Consider the following 16,461-nt stretch of genomic DNA (forward strand, 5'->3'; position numbering starts at 1 on the left):
ATCGCTGAATCAAAAATGTATGAGAATTAAATTTCAAAGCTCAAAAACAGGCAATTAATCGTCATAATCGTCAAAGACCTAAAATAGATACTTAATCGTCATAATCGCAATGATTTATCAGACAATTAACCGTCAGTCAAATTTCATAATCGTGACAGCCCTATTGAACAGTACCTGTTTGATTATGAAGGTAAGTGTTTTGTTTTCTTTTTGTGTTAGCGAAGGTGCTAGGATAAGTAGTTGAATACGTGTTCTGTTAAGAACGTGTTCTGTTAAATTCCAGCGCGACGGCAAGACGGAAGTTCTTCTTCTTCTTCTTGTTTGTTGCAAGACAGGTGTTATGATACACTGCTTTGCGAAAAGGCGGAAGTTAAGTGACGTCATTGCGAAAAGGGCCTATAAGGAAGAACCCTTGTTTACGAAACGGGAATCCATGTTAGAAAAAAACGTTCCGAAACCTGTACGAACCCTGGCGGAGTGTATTGAGCACAGAAATACTGCAGTATGTTCAACTCGTTTTTTGACAAGTTGACCCTGTTAAGCTTGAGAAGCCAGCACGTTTAACAGTGTAAAGAAGTCAGAATGCATGAAATAGCATGTTACCTCCGCTTTAAGTGATTTTTGTCACTGAAATAGCAGCACATGATATTAAAGTGATATTCCCCCCCCCAAATTCTGTCATCATTTACTCACCCTCTTGTCATTTCAAACCTTTATGACTTTCTTTCTTCCATAGAACACAAAAGAAGATATTTTGAAGAAAGTTGGTAACCGAACAGCAATGGCCCCCATTCACTTCTATTCTATGGACACAAAACCAATGGAAGTGAATGGGCCAGTTAACAATGTTCTTCAAAATACTGTATCTTCTTTTGTGTTCTGTGGAAGAAAGAAAGTCCCAGAGGTTTTGAATGACCAGATGGTGAGTTAATGATGACAGAATTTTTTTGGATGAACTATCACTTTAAGTATTACTAAAGGATTATAATATGCAGAATGAAATATAAGCTTGAGATTGCTTTTGAATTGTTGCACCAGCACAACAGCTTATTCTTTTGTTTTTAATATACAGACGGAGACTAATATCGCAGAGGTCTTCACTAGAAACTTTGGAGGATATTGAGGAGAACGCTCCCCTACGCAGGTATATAAAGTGTTTAATTTAGAAACTTCCTAGTACCTAGTAACTCTGATTGTAATTCCTTAACAAAAGTTGAAGAGCAAATCAAATCACTATGCTAAAGTTAAAGCAAATATAAACTACCACTTCCCTCACTCTTACAACAATTCCTTCATCGTCTCTCTTCCCCCTCAACTTCACCTCACTGTATATCTTGTTATTGCTAAACTCAGTTTCAATCTGTACTGTTGAAGGATTACATACATGTGAACTAATAAAATAACATTTTTCAGGTCATTACTGCTAAAATATTTTCGTAAGCTTTTGCGCTGTCCTATTGAATGTTTCTCTGAGGAACAGTGTTGACGCTATTGTCTTTCATCTAGATGCCGAACTTTATCAGGTTCACCCCGACCAAAGAGTTTCAAGAAGGTCCACTTCATCAAAAACATAAGGCAACACGATATGCGCAATGGAAGGTATGTTTACATCTACCCAACAACCCACACGTAGACATCTCCCAGAGAGCATCAGCCGCATGTATCAAGTCTTTCACAGAAAGACTCCCACTGATTTCATTAATAGATATTCCCATTTAGTTTACTTTCTGATTATTTAACTAGTATTTTTTTTTTAGAGAAATTCCTCATTTTGCTGTCATTTTTCAAAGTGTTCTTCAATATAATTTGAACTTATTTGGATACTGTTGCAATAATAAATAAAAATGCCATTAAAAAGTAGAAACGAGTGCCGTTTATTTATTTTATGAAGTAATTTGTCTTCGTGTGACTTTTTTATTTTCACTTTCTGAATGAAACTCAAATATTTGGCTGTGCTATTGGTGGTTTTAATTGTTTTAGCCATTTTCTTTGATCATTAGGGGTTTGTCAGAAGTTCTCTTTTGAGGCATTGTGAATGAGTGGGCTAGAAAACAAGGACATGCCTAGTTGATGGAAAAATGCATAAATCTGGAATCCCAATAATTTTCTGTCATTGTTTTGTAAAGTATCTGCAGCGAAAAGGCAGAATGGATGAGGATGTTTAGCTGTTTTCTTTTTCCAGCAATATTATTTACTGTTTTGCTTTTGATAAATTTAGCTCCTGATGAGCTGCTGTAAGAAATATGGACACTTGGCGATAGTGAATTTTTTTGTTTGCGAAGATGTTTGGTTTTGAACTTAGGGAGGTTTTTGATGTACTTCAAAGAATGTTTTAAAGGCTGTTTATCTTTATTCTTGTTTTCTTTTTTCTTATCTGTGTTGAGTATTCTTTCAAACACATTCCCACAGTAAAGACTGACGTACTATTTCATATTCATCATTTAATGTGTTAAATCTCTCCATCTTTGCCTGTGGTCCAGACCTCTACATTGACAAATAGTTCACTTAAATTAGTTTATTTATCATTTTGTCTTTATAGGATAGTCCTTATCAGTGGCAGAAGATCCTTCTATAGTGTTTTTTCTGTCCTGCCCTATCGAGATTGTAGCCAAACAGGGTATGTATTCTTCAGCATGCAACTTTTTCATCCCTTCAGTTTCCTCATCTTCAGGTAACTTAATTATACAGAAAGTGTATTAATTATATATCTAGTATTATTATTATTATTATTATACGTTTTGAGACCGTATGCACAGATCATTGGAGTCAGTATTTTTATAGGTGTCCAGATTTTTTGGGAAAAAAAGTGGGTGTGTCTCAATTCTTTATCTTGTCCATGTCCAGCAAGTTATGGCATGTATTGCACCCTTGACTTCACTGTCTGGATTTATTTAAGAACAGCAACCCTTTGTCTTGAGTCAGCAGCTGTGCATCTTATTTTCTTAAGGTGTTTTCTTGTTTAACATACTGTATCTTTCAATCTGCTGAAATTTTCTAACTGCGCATTCTCTTACCTGAGCATTGTCTTGCTTTCTCTCAGTTTAACACAGTTTGTGCTTTTAAAGTAATCCTTCAGCATGCACACTATTGAAGTACATAGCATTTTCACTAATATTAAAAAGGCAAAAGAGGAATTTCACTGCTTTGAGTATATTAGCAGAGACTTGTGGCTTGTTGGCTTGTTTTTTAAACAATGGCAATTGAAGTGTCAAATCTCGGTCAATTGATTTATTACAGTCAATGTAGATTGTGAGGGAGGGTTTGGATAGGACCTTGGGCCTTGCTGTATCTGAATTTTATTGATATATTGTTATTAATGAATGACTGCTGATAAAGGAATGTTTGCATTATTTATGAAAACACAAGGACCAATTCATTAGAAAAATCTTTAGGGTCAAATAAGGTGTGTATGGTGCCGTATACTGTATATTAACCGCACAAAGGTCTGACTTGGGAACATTTAATGTTTAAAATATAAAGTGTCATTTTTATTTGTAGTAAAACCATGATAACTACAAATTACCCATGCTACACTAACCATTGTCTATCCATGTTATTTCCAGTAAAAGTGTTTATACAAATGGTCAATCTGCCAAAAAACATGGATAGTACACTTTTACTACAAATATGATTAGTGACCCAAAATCTTAGTGTAGTGCAGAAACTATATTTCCTAATTTTACAAAAATTCTTTGGTTTACATTCATAGAAATCCTTAAATTTTAAGTTTATTTCCAAGATTGAAAATTCCATGCTATCAACGTGGTCTCAGACTTTTGGACCCCACTGTATAAAGTGTTATATAATTGAGTGCCCAGTTATGCAGACAGTGATGAACGCCGAATGGCAAGAGACAGCAGGATTTAGTCCATTGATATTTTGGTTTTGGCAGTAAAGCGTGATTTTCCTGGCTGTAGTATCAGTGTGTAGTGATGTTAAGATCACTTCAGCACGAACATCCTGCTGTTTTCCTGATTCAGTGCTTACGTTCTGAAACACACACAGACGGTTTATGTAAGCAAACACTGAGTGTATGAGTCAGGTGATCTTATAATTAGTTGTGTGATGGCCAAGACTGTATCTGGTATACTGTACATACTGTGGCTGTAGCCACTGTTAAACAAAATTTTTTGTTTTGCCTATATATTTATTTATTAACAATACTTGCAAGAGCACCTGCCTATTCATTCTTGCTTAACGCTTTTCTATTCACTGAAATGTTGTATGTGCATTGTAACTGCATTCTTGGTTTTTTGTAACTGCATTCTTGGAGTTTTGGTGCTTCGCTAAAACATCTCACAGATACATTGTGCTGCTGTTGAGGGTCATTGCTGAATCTCTTTCATCTACTAAGACTATTCTTATATCCTCTGTAATGTGTTATTTATCAGTCAGTAGTTACAATTATCTAGTTCAAATAATGTTTCAGTATAAGCATACATTTTCCGTGATAGATGGACCTCTAGACCAGGGGTTCCCAAAGTAGGGGATGTGACCCCTGAGGGGTCGCCAGGCCGCGGGGGTGGGGTCGCAAGATGATTTCCAGATTTTTTTTTTTTAATTATTAGAAATGTGCATTAGTGCATTTAATTAATAAGTGTAACAAAATATAAAACTATTAGTTACGTTAAAAATAAAACCATGAAAATAAAAAGCCATCAGCCTTTGGAATTTCCTCCTCCTCGATCGGGGCCTCCTGTGAGAAGGGTCTGTCTGCAGACCAGATGCACTCTCAGACCAGATGCACTCTCAGACCAGATGCACTCTCAGACCAGATGCACTCTCAGCCGCGCATGCGCACTCAGACACATGAACTCTCAGCCACACATGCGCACTTTGTAGTGGGTCGAAGACGGAAATTAGTCAAAATACTGTTTACAAACAGTAACATTTTGTGATAACCATTGTTTTACTACAGTACCCATGTTTTTTGGTTTTAACTGTAGTAAAGTGCGCATGTGCGGCTGAGAGTGCATGTGTCTGAGAGTGCATCTCATCTGCAGCCAGACGCTATTGCCTCCTGTGGTGATTGCGTCACATCAACATTAGTAACCGCATTAGGTTAGATGCAGCAAGTCAATTTACAGCACAACGTTAAACATTCCCATATGTGCACGCAGACTACTTTTCAGGCTTTAAGTTAAGGATATTTTTATTTGTCGAAATGAAACGTATCAACCAAAGACAACGCAGGGAGGCCAGCGGAGGAGGGCAGAGAAGCGCCGCAGTCAGAGAAAGGCTATCGTCCTCAGGTATGAAAAGAGGCCGACGTTTATAAAGAGGACATCCATCAGGACTCGAATCTGTTTGATGAAATTTGACCATCTAGTAATAGTTAATGGTTTATGTATAACAATAAGTAAAGTAATGTGTAAATAACTATAAAATAATATTATGTTAGACTGTGTTCTTTTGTGTTGTCATTATGTGCGTGTTTGGATAGACCTAATAAGCAGTGTTGGGTGTAACTAGTTACTAAGTAATTAGTTACTGTAATTTAATTACTTGTCCCTTGAACAAGTAAAAAGGGATTACTCTTATTTTTTCTGTAATTTAATTACAGTTACTTTTGATGTAATTAAACTAAATACTTTGTGTAATATATATGTGTGTGCAATAGTGGAATTGACATCAAAATTCAAAGTCTAACTTTAAAATCTGTACTTTAATGTATTATTCTCACATCTGTAATACTTTGGTCAGTTAATAAGAGTACTTTATGTAGTTTAATATTATTTAATTAAATGAATTAAAAGAGCCCTTTCATGCCTATCCTTGAATCACTTAACTAATCAAGGTTGATACAGGATATAGAAAGTAATAAGTAACTAAATACTTTTTGGAGAGAGTAATTTGTACAGTAATCTAATTACACGATTGAATATGTAATTAGTAACTAGTAATTAATTACTTTTTGAGAGTAACTTACCCAACACTGCTAATAAGTGCATGTGCGCAGCCTCTGAGGATAGTGGGGGTCTCGAGTCACTGGCACTGTTATTTTGGGGGTCGTGGGCTGAAAAGTTTGGGAACCCCTGCTCTAGACTAGATATTGTTGTTTGTAGTTCTGCTTCATAATGTCACATCACCTGATAATCCTCAAATCCTTTGTTCTGTAAACAGAAGCACCACCGCTAAATTTCATAAAAGCACAACAATTCAAACACTTAAATGTATAATGTAGTGGTCAAAGTATGGCTTCTTAAAGCTGCTAACATTTTGGGGCTTTTCATTTGATATGCTTCCTCTTGTTTATAAGGAATATAACGAATTCCTCAAATTTACATGCAGATGATGGCTGGTCAATCTGATGAGTAGTTGACCCTATTAACAAAATCAAAATCTGTCAGGCATAGGTCTGAACTGTTGATTTCCTCTATGGGAATCAATATAGTTTATTCATCTATTAATCCATCCACCATGCAAATGATTGTGTTATATTTGTTTTATTCCATATTTAGTTTCATCCTTTGAAATGTAGTTTCATTCTTTTATTCATTGGGCATTTGGTAAATAATGCTTTCTATAATACCTTCACTTGCGAATTATTCAAGTCAAATATAAACAGTTTCAGTGGCAACAACAAAAACCAACGTTATGTGCCCCGAGCTTAACTTCCGAGAGGCATCCGCAAAGAATAGAGTATTAGAGTATTTTAATTTAATTTAATACAATTAATATACAATAAAATATTAATTAATATTCATATAAATTAAATACAAAATAAGTTTGTATAGTATAACCAAACACAGACCGGAAGATAACGTTGGGCCAGCGCATGCGTCCGATGAAACCGTCTATATAATGCAAAATAAATTATATGTATGGAATATAAATGTATATTGAAATTAGCTGAAAATCTGTAAACTAAGAAAAACGTACTTTTTCAATATATGGAAAAGACATTTAAAAGAGGTGCAGCATGCAGCATGACTGTTGTCTGTGACAGACTGAGATCTGAGGTGTTCTCTTGCCCCTGCAGGGATGTGAAGGCAGAAAGCGGACGCCAACGACACCCTTCAGGCAGCATGAGTGCCAAGGAGATGGTAATCGGCCTGGAGGGTGTTGAATTGGGTGCAGATGGCAAGGTGACTGAACAAATGCTTTTCTCGCTTTGTTTAGTTTGTGTCTTTAACTGCCATTACAGACACAGTTTTTAATTACAATCTGTTTTATTTCCACCTTTTCTATACATTTTTACTTAATATTTAGTATATGAGCACTTCATGGCTTTATTTAAAATGCATCAATAATATTGATGTGGGAATATACAATAAGTCTCTCTGTATGTCTCTATAGACTGTTTCCTACACACAGTTCCTGTATCCAACCAATGTCCTGGGTCGTCGAAACACCATTGACTCCACATCGTCCTTCTCACAGTCCCGTAATGCCAGTCACCGAAGCCTCAGTTTGGCACGTGCCAACAGTACCCAGAGTAACCTTGATACAGGTCCGTCTACAACTTCTGTCAGAGCCTTTTAATTTTCTCATTTTCCCTAATATGCCTTAACAAGGGGCTTCTTGTTTGGTTTTTATGAACATTTTGGTAAGACTTGAGTTTAATAAGGGTTTTCTGTCTGCTTCGGCAAGGTCATGCGCTTGATACCTGATTAAAAGTGTCATGGCAAAATAATCTTTTTCTGGGAATACATTTGTGTATTAAAAACATTGCTGTTCCAGACATGTTGCATTGTATTTTATCAGTGTACTTGTTTAAACGATTGAGAAGCCTCAGCATGTGTAAAATCTCTTTATTCGTTGGCTCTTGTCCCACAGGGAATGAACTGGGTGATTTCAGGGAGTACGACCCAAATCTTCTGGATGACCCGCAATGGCCATGTGGAAAGCACAAAAGAGTGCTTATCTTTCCCTCATACATGGTGAGTTATCACGTAGCACAACGCAGATTTATGTTTGGTTTGTCCCTACTGTGAACTCTATTGCTCAGAGATGCCACTTGAATACAGCACCTCAAAATACGTCATTTTTAGTTAAGTGGTTACATCATCTCAGGTGTTTTATTTAGGACAATTAAAAATAGTTGCACTTTTTTTTTTACAATTGTTGACATTGTTGTCAATGTATGCCTTAATTAATGTTATATGTGTGTGTGTGTGTGTGTGTGTGTGTGTGTGTGTGTGTGTGTGCGTGTGCGTGTGTGTGATTAAAACCTATATTCCCTTATATGCTGTAGTTTGCCTTTTGGACAAATAATTTTGTCTAATAAATTCCACTAAAGGTTTAGTGTTTTGTCAGTTTTGTGTCATGCCCTCATATTTTGATGGTTTAATCCAACCTGAGTGGGCATAAAAATCAAATATTGTAACAGTATGCCCCCGGACAATACTGTGGGCCACAACTGTAATTCTTAGTTCTTGGGTACTTTTATAAAAGGATGGGGCATGTTTGTTTGAGCTCACTGAAGGATTTGACTGTGAACATTATGAACTTCAACTGTCAGTAATGTAGGAGAAATACCAGAATGGTCACCTTGAAATAGTTGTCTTGCTTCCAAACACTGCACATGAGAATGGGTCTGAACCACGCTGCATACTTTTGCTCTTTTGCATTGTTTTGTATCTGTACATTTTGTCATTATTCTCCTTACTCTATTGTTGGAAACTGCATTCACTTTTTGAAATAGCAGCAGGTGATTTTTATCATGTTTACGTAATGGGAGTCACTCTGTTCGCTTCCTATTTCCAGCTCTGGTTTTGTTTTGTACTGTGGATCAGACACATACTTCACACACATACAAACAATCCCGTTCTGACCTTCTCCTTCCTTGATTTTATTATTTAATGCTTACGACAGTTGCTATTGTGTTCTACCAAGAAAACGTCACAAGCAGGAACAGATACAGGAATAATGTTCACGCACAGCATTACAGGATAGAAGACAAATTCTTACACTCATTTCTTATTATAAGGTTCATGCTCATGGAAATGTCATGTCTGTGAACTGTTACTTAGTAACTAGTTACAAAGTAATTAGTTACTGTAATAAATTACTTTTACTTTGAAAAAGTAAAGTAAGGGATTAATTACAATTTAATTACAGTTACTTCTGATGTAATTAAACTAAATACTTTGTGTAATATTTGTGTGTGCAGTTGTGGAATTGACATCAAAATTCAAAGTCTAACTTTAAAATCCGTGCTTTAATGTATTATTCTCACATTTGTAATACTTTGGTCAGTTAATAAGAGTAAGTTTTATATTATTTATTTGAATGAATTAAAGGAGCCGTTTCATGTCTATCATTGAATCACTTAACTAATCAAGGTTGATACAGGATATAGAAAGTAATTAGTAATAAATAGTAATAAGTAATTAAATACTTTTCGGAGAGAGTAATTTGTACAGTAATCTACTTACACTGTTGAATATGTAATTAGTAACTAGTAGTTAATTACTTTTTCAGAGTAACTTGCCCAACACTGGTAAGTTAACACTCTGTCCTAAAAAGGGAATAGACTTAGTTATTATACTACATATTTAAACTCTTGGTCATTCCAAAATGGCTAAAAAATCCTTTCTTGCTAATTTATCTGAGACAGTATTTTCCTTTGGAACTATAATATCTTTTAAATTAACTATTGAGACCAAGTTAATGTGCCTCAACTTCAGTAGTCCCTTAGCAATTTCAAGTTTTGTACTGTGTTGTTAAAATTGATATGTTCAATGCAGTTGTTTTAAAAGAAAGAAAAAAGATACATTTCTAGATTCAACACTATTTGTTCTTCAGACGTTCCTCTTTAAAAGAAATGAAATACCAGATTTTTGAAAAATGACCCACATTTGGTTTTTGATGACTGAACATGCGCGCATTTTAACAGTTTTCTCATGAAGCCACATTTAGATCCTCATATCTCTAGGACTGCACCTTATAGGGCTTTAAAAATGTAGTTCTCAAAAGAGAAGTCGGTCAAGAACAAGAATCTAAAAGGACATTAAGGTATTTCTAACGGTTCTGGAGTTAGAGGCGTGCATATTTTGTAAGAAGAACGCAAAAATGCCCTTTCTTATTTTTGAGCTGTCACCATTGGCATAAAATGCATCAAGGATTCTTAAAATTAACAGATTTACTAACAGATATACTGATCTTTGTGTAAAAATAAAATAATGATGCTGGCATATTTCTCATGTCATTTTTTACCCCCTCTAATATGGCTTCAAATCTCTGGTGAAAATGGTCATTTTACCTCCCTCTACAAATTAATTGATTACTTAATAACTATTCACCTGTGGCATTTTATATTTTTTTACATCACTCCAGATGATGGTCTTGCCTCTGTAAAAATAGAAAAAAAATCAAAAATTTGAGCCGAGGAAATATTCAAAATTTGGTTGATTTGACACGGAATGACCCAAATGTTTGCCAGTGGCCTCATGGAAAACCATGTCTCTGTGACCCATGTTATGTCTGTGTACTCATATGTGAGCGTGATGACCAGTTTCAGTGAATATCCACCATTGTCTGTTTCTTCACAGACAACAGTCATTGAGTACGTCAAGCCATCTGACCTCAAGAAGGACATGAATGAGACCTTTAAGGAGAAGTTCCCTCACATTCGGCTAACGCTGAGCAAGATAAGAAGGTAAAGATGTTTGCATCAACAAAAGAAGTCTAATCTTCCTCATGTCTGTCTGATTATTGCTTACTGTTGATAAATAAGTGTACATATGTTTAGCCTTATACACACTTTGGATAGGGTGTATTCCAACGTTGACCTAATTCGATAAAAGTGTATAATATACAGCTACAGGAAAAATAGCTCACTACAAATGTATTTTCAGTTTTGAATTTACCATTAACAGGTACGTGTTTAAGTAAAATTATAATTTTTCCAAATGAAAACATTGTTTTTTACTTGCATTTGTTTGCATGCAATTTAAATTGTACAAACTTGACAAAATAACAAAAAAGTTGCAATGTTTGCAGATCTTGAATACTGCAATGCTATTTGTTATTTATATATAAATAAATATAAATTTCTGACATCACATTGTTTATCCTTCTAAAGTACTAAGTAACATTAAGTTAATAAGTACAAAACACAGGTCTTATTGCTTGTTCTTTGGCCAAGGAAACCAACCATAATGATATCAAAACAAAAATGCTTTGTTAGCTAATTTTAAAGGAAGTTTATCTTGTAAACCAGATATCAGTTTTCGAACGGCTGCTAGGCAGAAAGCCATGATCATATTTATAGAGTACATTTACCACCGGGCAAAAATCATCTGATAGCATAGAAAAGTAATGTCTCTCTCCAACAAGCCACACGATCTGAGGTATCAAATGAGGTGTCTAGTCTGGACCATAACGTTGCCAAAGGTTAATACTTTAGGGGTTAGGGGCTTGTTCAGCTCCCTAACCCCGAGTACTGTATGAGCAATGATAGTAAATGCTATCTCTTGGCAAGAGGTAAAGTTGAAACACTTGTTTCTGATTCTTATATAAGGACTCACTGTCCTTACTGGCACAAACATAATAAAGACATGAAGTAGACATTAAAAGTGAAAGATTGTACAGTATTGCATAATATTTGATGTGATAAGTTATATGGTTTAAACTGTTTTCATAGTCTCAAGAGGGAGGTCCGCAAACTAGCTCTGGAGGAGTGTGGATACGAGGAGTCCACAGTGGCCATGGCTTTCGTTTACTTTGAGAAGCTGGTATTGCAGGGTAAACTCCACAAACAGAACCGTAAGCTCTGCGCTGGGGCCTGCATCCTGCTGGCAGCCAAGATCGGGGGAGACTTAAAGAAACACGAAGTCAAGATTCTCATTGATGTGAGTTTATTTTAATACACATAGGGTGGGTTGCACCAACAAGGATTAGGTTTAGATCTAGATTAAATCAAGGTTTATTTAATAATTCCGTTGCACCAAACTGTAAACCTTGTTTAAAAATAATGAGGTTTATATTTAAGCTATCATTTGATCCAGGTTTTAATTTAGCAGTAAATCTAGATTCATTTTAATTCTGTTGCTCCATTATTTTAAACGGCTGTGATTAAACGGGAAAAGACAGACATCCTGAGAAGAGTGGTTATTTTAGCGGCACCAGTGACCAGGGACACCGGTATTGTGGGCGCCCTGTCTAAATTGTGGTGCGGTCCGATCCTGAACAGGCGCACATCACCGCAAACAGCCCCAGAACACAAACCATCGGGCATACCGGGCATTTTCCTGGTGGGCCGATGCCCCTTTTGGGCCGAAACGGACACATTGACCAGAGAGATGGACGGATTAGAAGCGTGAATCGGGCGTGTATGCACGGAACGTGAATGCAATTGCGAATCTGGCATGTATGCAGAAAAGGCAATGACAGCAGCACAACCTACCACTCGCACCAAAACCACCTACCCCCCCGCGTCGACAAAAATGGTGGAGCAGCACTATATATCACTCGCACCCGAGAAACCCCTCCCCCCCGTCGACAAAAATGGTGGAGGGCCAATTTTACGTCCCAATCCGGTCCTGAACACGACCGAGGATGACCCCCGGAAACATAATCGCCTACCGGGGCCGTTTGCGGCGGTTCACCCGCTCGTCATTCCCGTACAGCGCTCTTCTCTTATTGTCTGCTCCAGTCGCGAGCTGCAGGATAATGATGCAGCTCAACTGTCATGGCGCTCAAGGCTTGTGAAATGTGTTTATGGATGATCAGACTGATCAACAAATTATCCAGAGAGAGGTTTTAAATAGCAAAATTACGTTTCTTTTACATGCACGAGCTGTTTATTTCCTTTTTACATGACAGTGAAACACTGTTGCTGTTTAGTTACACGGCAAATCCATCATGGCGGACAAAATTAATCGCATATAAAGGTTTAAATACAGGTTAAAGTTTTAATCCACGATTTGTTAATCTCTTTTTAAAATTAAGTGGTGCAACGCAATTGGAATGAAATTAAAACTAGGATCAACAAACCCTAGATGATGATTTCAATTTAACAACCACTTTTTAACAGACATTTTTATTGTTCAGCTTTTTACTCCAGTTGGGTAAAAAAGGGACAGTGAGCTTTCTTTAAAACTTCATTGTGTGTATTTTTAGATGTTTCAGTGTTGTGTAATGTCTTGGAGGGCTGTTACACAATCAGATGCTGTGATCTCTTTCCATCCAGAAACTGGAGGAGAGGTTTAGGGTGAACCGACGAGAGCTGATCGCCTTCGAGTTCCCCGTTCTGGTGGCCCTGGAGTTCAACCTGCACCTCCCTGAGCATGAGGTCATGCCCCATTATAGACGCCTCCTGCAAAACTCCTAGCAAAAGCCCCCCATCAGGGGAGTCCTCCTCTCCTGATCATTTCATCCCAAGATATCCTCGGCCCTATGCACATCACCAACATCCACAATCATCTGCAGATGTTGGAATGAAGACACTATTTCACCTGTTTTCAAAGACGTCTTTTTAGCCAAAGTGACAACTTTATATTGACCATTTGTTTTTACCTTTAAAAGCTACTTTCTGAAGGGACTAACTTTACTTTAAATGTTTCTTTAGTTTAATTTTGCCTGTTCATTGCCTGTTACGCTAAGGTGCAATTGCATTTTAAACTCATATGCTGTTTTTTGTTTCAGTAGAAGATTAAAGGGAGATTTTTTAAGATCTTCACACAGACCTTTGCTTCCAGATGCTTCACGAGATCACACACTACAAAAAGAACAAAAAAATGTGACTCCTGAAGGTGCTGGGTACTTTTTTCTTTTTGGAGTATGACAAATGTGGTCTCTGTGGTTGTACGGAAAAGAGCAGTGTGAAGATTTTTTTAATATCTTTTTTTGTATTCTAGAGAAATAAAAACAGCATATCAGTTAGAAAATGACGATGATCGTTTTGTTTTGAGCTCAATCATTCACAATACCTGACCACCCGTATTCTGAACAAATTTAAGCTGTTTGAGTTTGCTGTTATTGCCACAGATTACAGTATTCCTGTATTTTCCTGTTCGGAACGTTCACATCTTCCTTCATCTCTGCCAAGTATGAGTCGTTTCTCCGCACTTGATCTCTTGGTTGAAAGCCTTAAAGAGTCGAATGATCTTAAACCTTTTCTCTTACGTACTACAAGTGCACTTTTGGGTATGGCGGACCTGTATGGCACCTAAAGAAGCTCTAGGTGGAGGGGTCTTCATCTCATTCCTTTATTTACATTCGTTTTACCAGCATTCCCTCTTTTACTATCACTACCAGGCAAAAACGTGTCGCAGAGAGTAACAGCGGCGTCTTTGGTGGGAGTTTTATGCAGTACTTAAGGGGCAGGTTGACGTCCCCCTGATGTTTTTCTACTCTTGTGTGTTGATTTTGACAATGTGGTGGTGTGGCTTGCTGCACTCTTGGATTAATGTGTTGGTGCTCTATATTAGAGTGTATTCTGAGTACATTTGTAGTGCTGCACTATATGAAGCAACATCAGGTCATATCGCTGAAAGTCAACGCTAACTGTGTTGCCTAAGTGGGAACAGCAGAGTGGAAAGGTCATCTATGTGACTAATACGCTACGGTGTTGACTAATGCATGCACACCAAAGCAGTGTTAAAAGTGACTTTCAAATCATCATTTGTTTGATTTGATTAATTTAAATCGGTTTAAATCAGTTTCTGTTTGACTTTTTTTGTATCACAGTTGCTGGTCCATATGTTTGTGTAAGCTGGATTTGTTTCACAGCACAGTCTGTGTAATTACATTCGCCCGTATGTTCTTTAAGAAGTATGTCTAAAGTGTGTTATGTTCACTATGCACTACTCGGTTCCACAAATCAGTTTCGAGCAAGAGTTATAGACTGACACTTCTGAACTTCTCAATGACAAGGAAATAAACACTTTTAGATTAACAATGGAAAACTTGCATTGTTACCCGCATTGTAAGATAAATAATGCCTAGAATGTGACGACTTTGTGGCAAAGTTATTGCGAATAAGATTTGGCCTTTTGAAATGCACTTTAGGATTTGTTAGCAAGTTACTTGGATGCCCAGAACCGATGAAACGTTTGTAAAATGCAAAACCATTTGTGTAAATATGCTGCTTTGCTTGTTCAATTAAAAAACTAAATTTTGACCTTTATTGTGAGGCTGTGCTAATTTTAGAAGTCTTAACTACATTACATATTCTTATAAATTGTCATACCATACATTTTATCTTTGGCCTTGGAATATTTTAACATTATACCTTTGATAGGAATTAGAAGACAAAATGCAGCATATGCTACACGTGTCTTAAAAGCTGCTTTAAGGTTCATTCAAATGGATGGTGAATTATTATTTTATACTCCAAACATGAGTAGTTATTTTGATCATTGAGATGTACAATAAAGCAATCAAATCTGTTTTTGGTCTGTATGACCTGACTATAATAACAAAAGTCATTTTAAATTACCTTTATGTGGAATAAAAGCAAATATACTCTAGTATACAGATAAAAAGACTGGTCATTTTTATCAGATCAATCTAAATATATTTCTGTAATATGAAATGACTGCATCCAAATGGAAAATGTAACAAAAGTAATTATAATTTAAAAACCACAAAAGCTAATTAAGCATGACATGATAATGCATTGAATAAATATTTGATCATATATTAGCGCGTTCAATATAATCATGACCTTGCCGTTGCTATAATATGCTGTACTAGTTGAGCTGCAGGAAAGCATCAGTATCATAACGTGTCATCTGATCAAATATGTAATCATCTTACATTTAAATGAGCTGTCATGCAGGCAATGAAGACCTACAGGCTTAATAATACAAAATTGTAGTCCTTCCAAGTACTTCCTGGGACCTGCTTATACCCCAGACTGGCAAACACTCTCCTAGACAATCAGTCTGTGGACCACATTGTGGAAACTGCTTCTGCTGATTCATAAGGAAGATCAAGCTGTTCCCCAACTATTACTTACCTCCCAGTTGGTAACCAATATTACCTCCCAGTTGCTAGAAGAATAGATGAATCAGCAGTAGCATTACACTAAAGCTAGAGACAGGTACACAAATAGTTGACAAACACACCCACTCAGTTATGGAGAGATCTAGAAAATTCACAGTTGGAGACCCAGCTTTAAATTCTTACTAATCTTGCATAGTTTGCTTGAATAACATGTCTCTTTTCTCACAAATCTGCACTACAATAAAAGTTTCTCACAACACTTCCCCTATTTCAGTCATTTGTCTTCAGCGACCTGATGAAGTAACGCAACAGTGCGCGTTCTTCATGTTCTGTCTGGTTCTTGAGACACACCCTTAGCACTTGTCTTCCTAACTGCACGTTTGGATAAATGTCACTGATATGGTGGGCATATTCTTGAGTGCAAAATGTAGAATAATTCTAATTCTGTTTAAGACAAGTTTGTTTTGTTTTAACCCCAACCACTGTTTATCATGATTGGCAATATGACGTTGATACAAACTGTATTTTCAAGATTATAGGCCAGTAATTTGTCAGGTTAGCAAA

General features: G+C 36.6%; 1 protein-coding gene across 2 annotated transcripts in view; it reads left to right on the top strand.

Annotated features, from left to right (window-relative positions):
• Positions 1-15,326, top strand: part of cables1 (Cdk5 and Abl enzyme substrate 1) — a 33,817-nt gene extending 18,491 nt beyond the window's left edge. Inside the window, exons 2-10 of one of the 2 annotated variants that reach the window (XM_057334145.1) lie at positions 1,073-1,144; positions 1,507-1,599; positions 2,540-2,617; positions 6,983-7,088; positions 7,300-7,453; positions 7,780-7,883; positions 10,497-10,603; positions 11,591-11,798; positions 13,139-15,325. In XM_057334145.1, the coding sequence (XP_057190128.1) occupies positions 1,073-1,144; positions 1,507-1,599; positions 2,540-2,617; positions 6,983-7,088; positions 7,300-7,453; positions 7,780-7,883; positions 10,497-10,603; positions 11,591-11,798; positions 13,139-13,279 (1,063 nt within the window). In that variant the 3' untranslated portion in view covers positions 13,280-15,325. Of the gene's footprint in view, positions 1-1,072; positions 1,145-1,506; positions 1,600-2,539; positions 2,618-6,982; positions 7,089-7,299; positions 7,454-7,779; positions 7,884-10,496; positions 10,604-11,590; positions 11,799-13,138 lie in introns of both variants that reach the window. The other variant, XM_057334146.1, reaches the window with a different exon arrangement.
• The last annotated feature ends 1,135 nt before the right edge of the window (positions 15,327-16,461 follow it).

The sequence above is a fragment of the Triplophysa rosa genome, linkage group LG5 (genome assembly GCF_024868665.1).
Source record: "Triplophysa rosa linkage group LG5, Trosa_1v2, whole genome shotgun sequence".
NCBI classification, from domain to species: Eukaryota; Metazoa; Chordata; class Actinopteri; order Cypriniformes; family Nemacheilidae; genus Triplophysa; species Triplophysa rosa.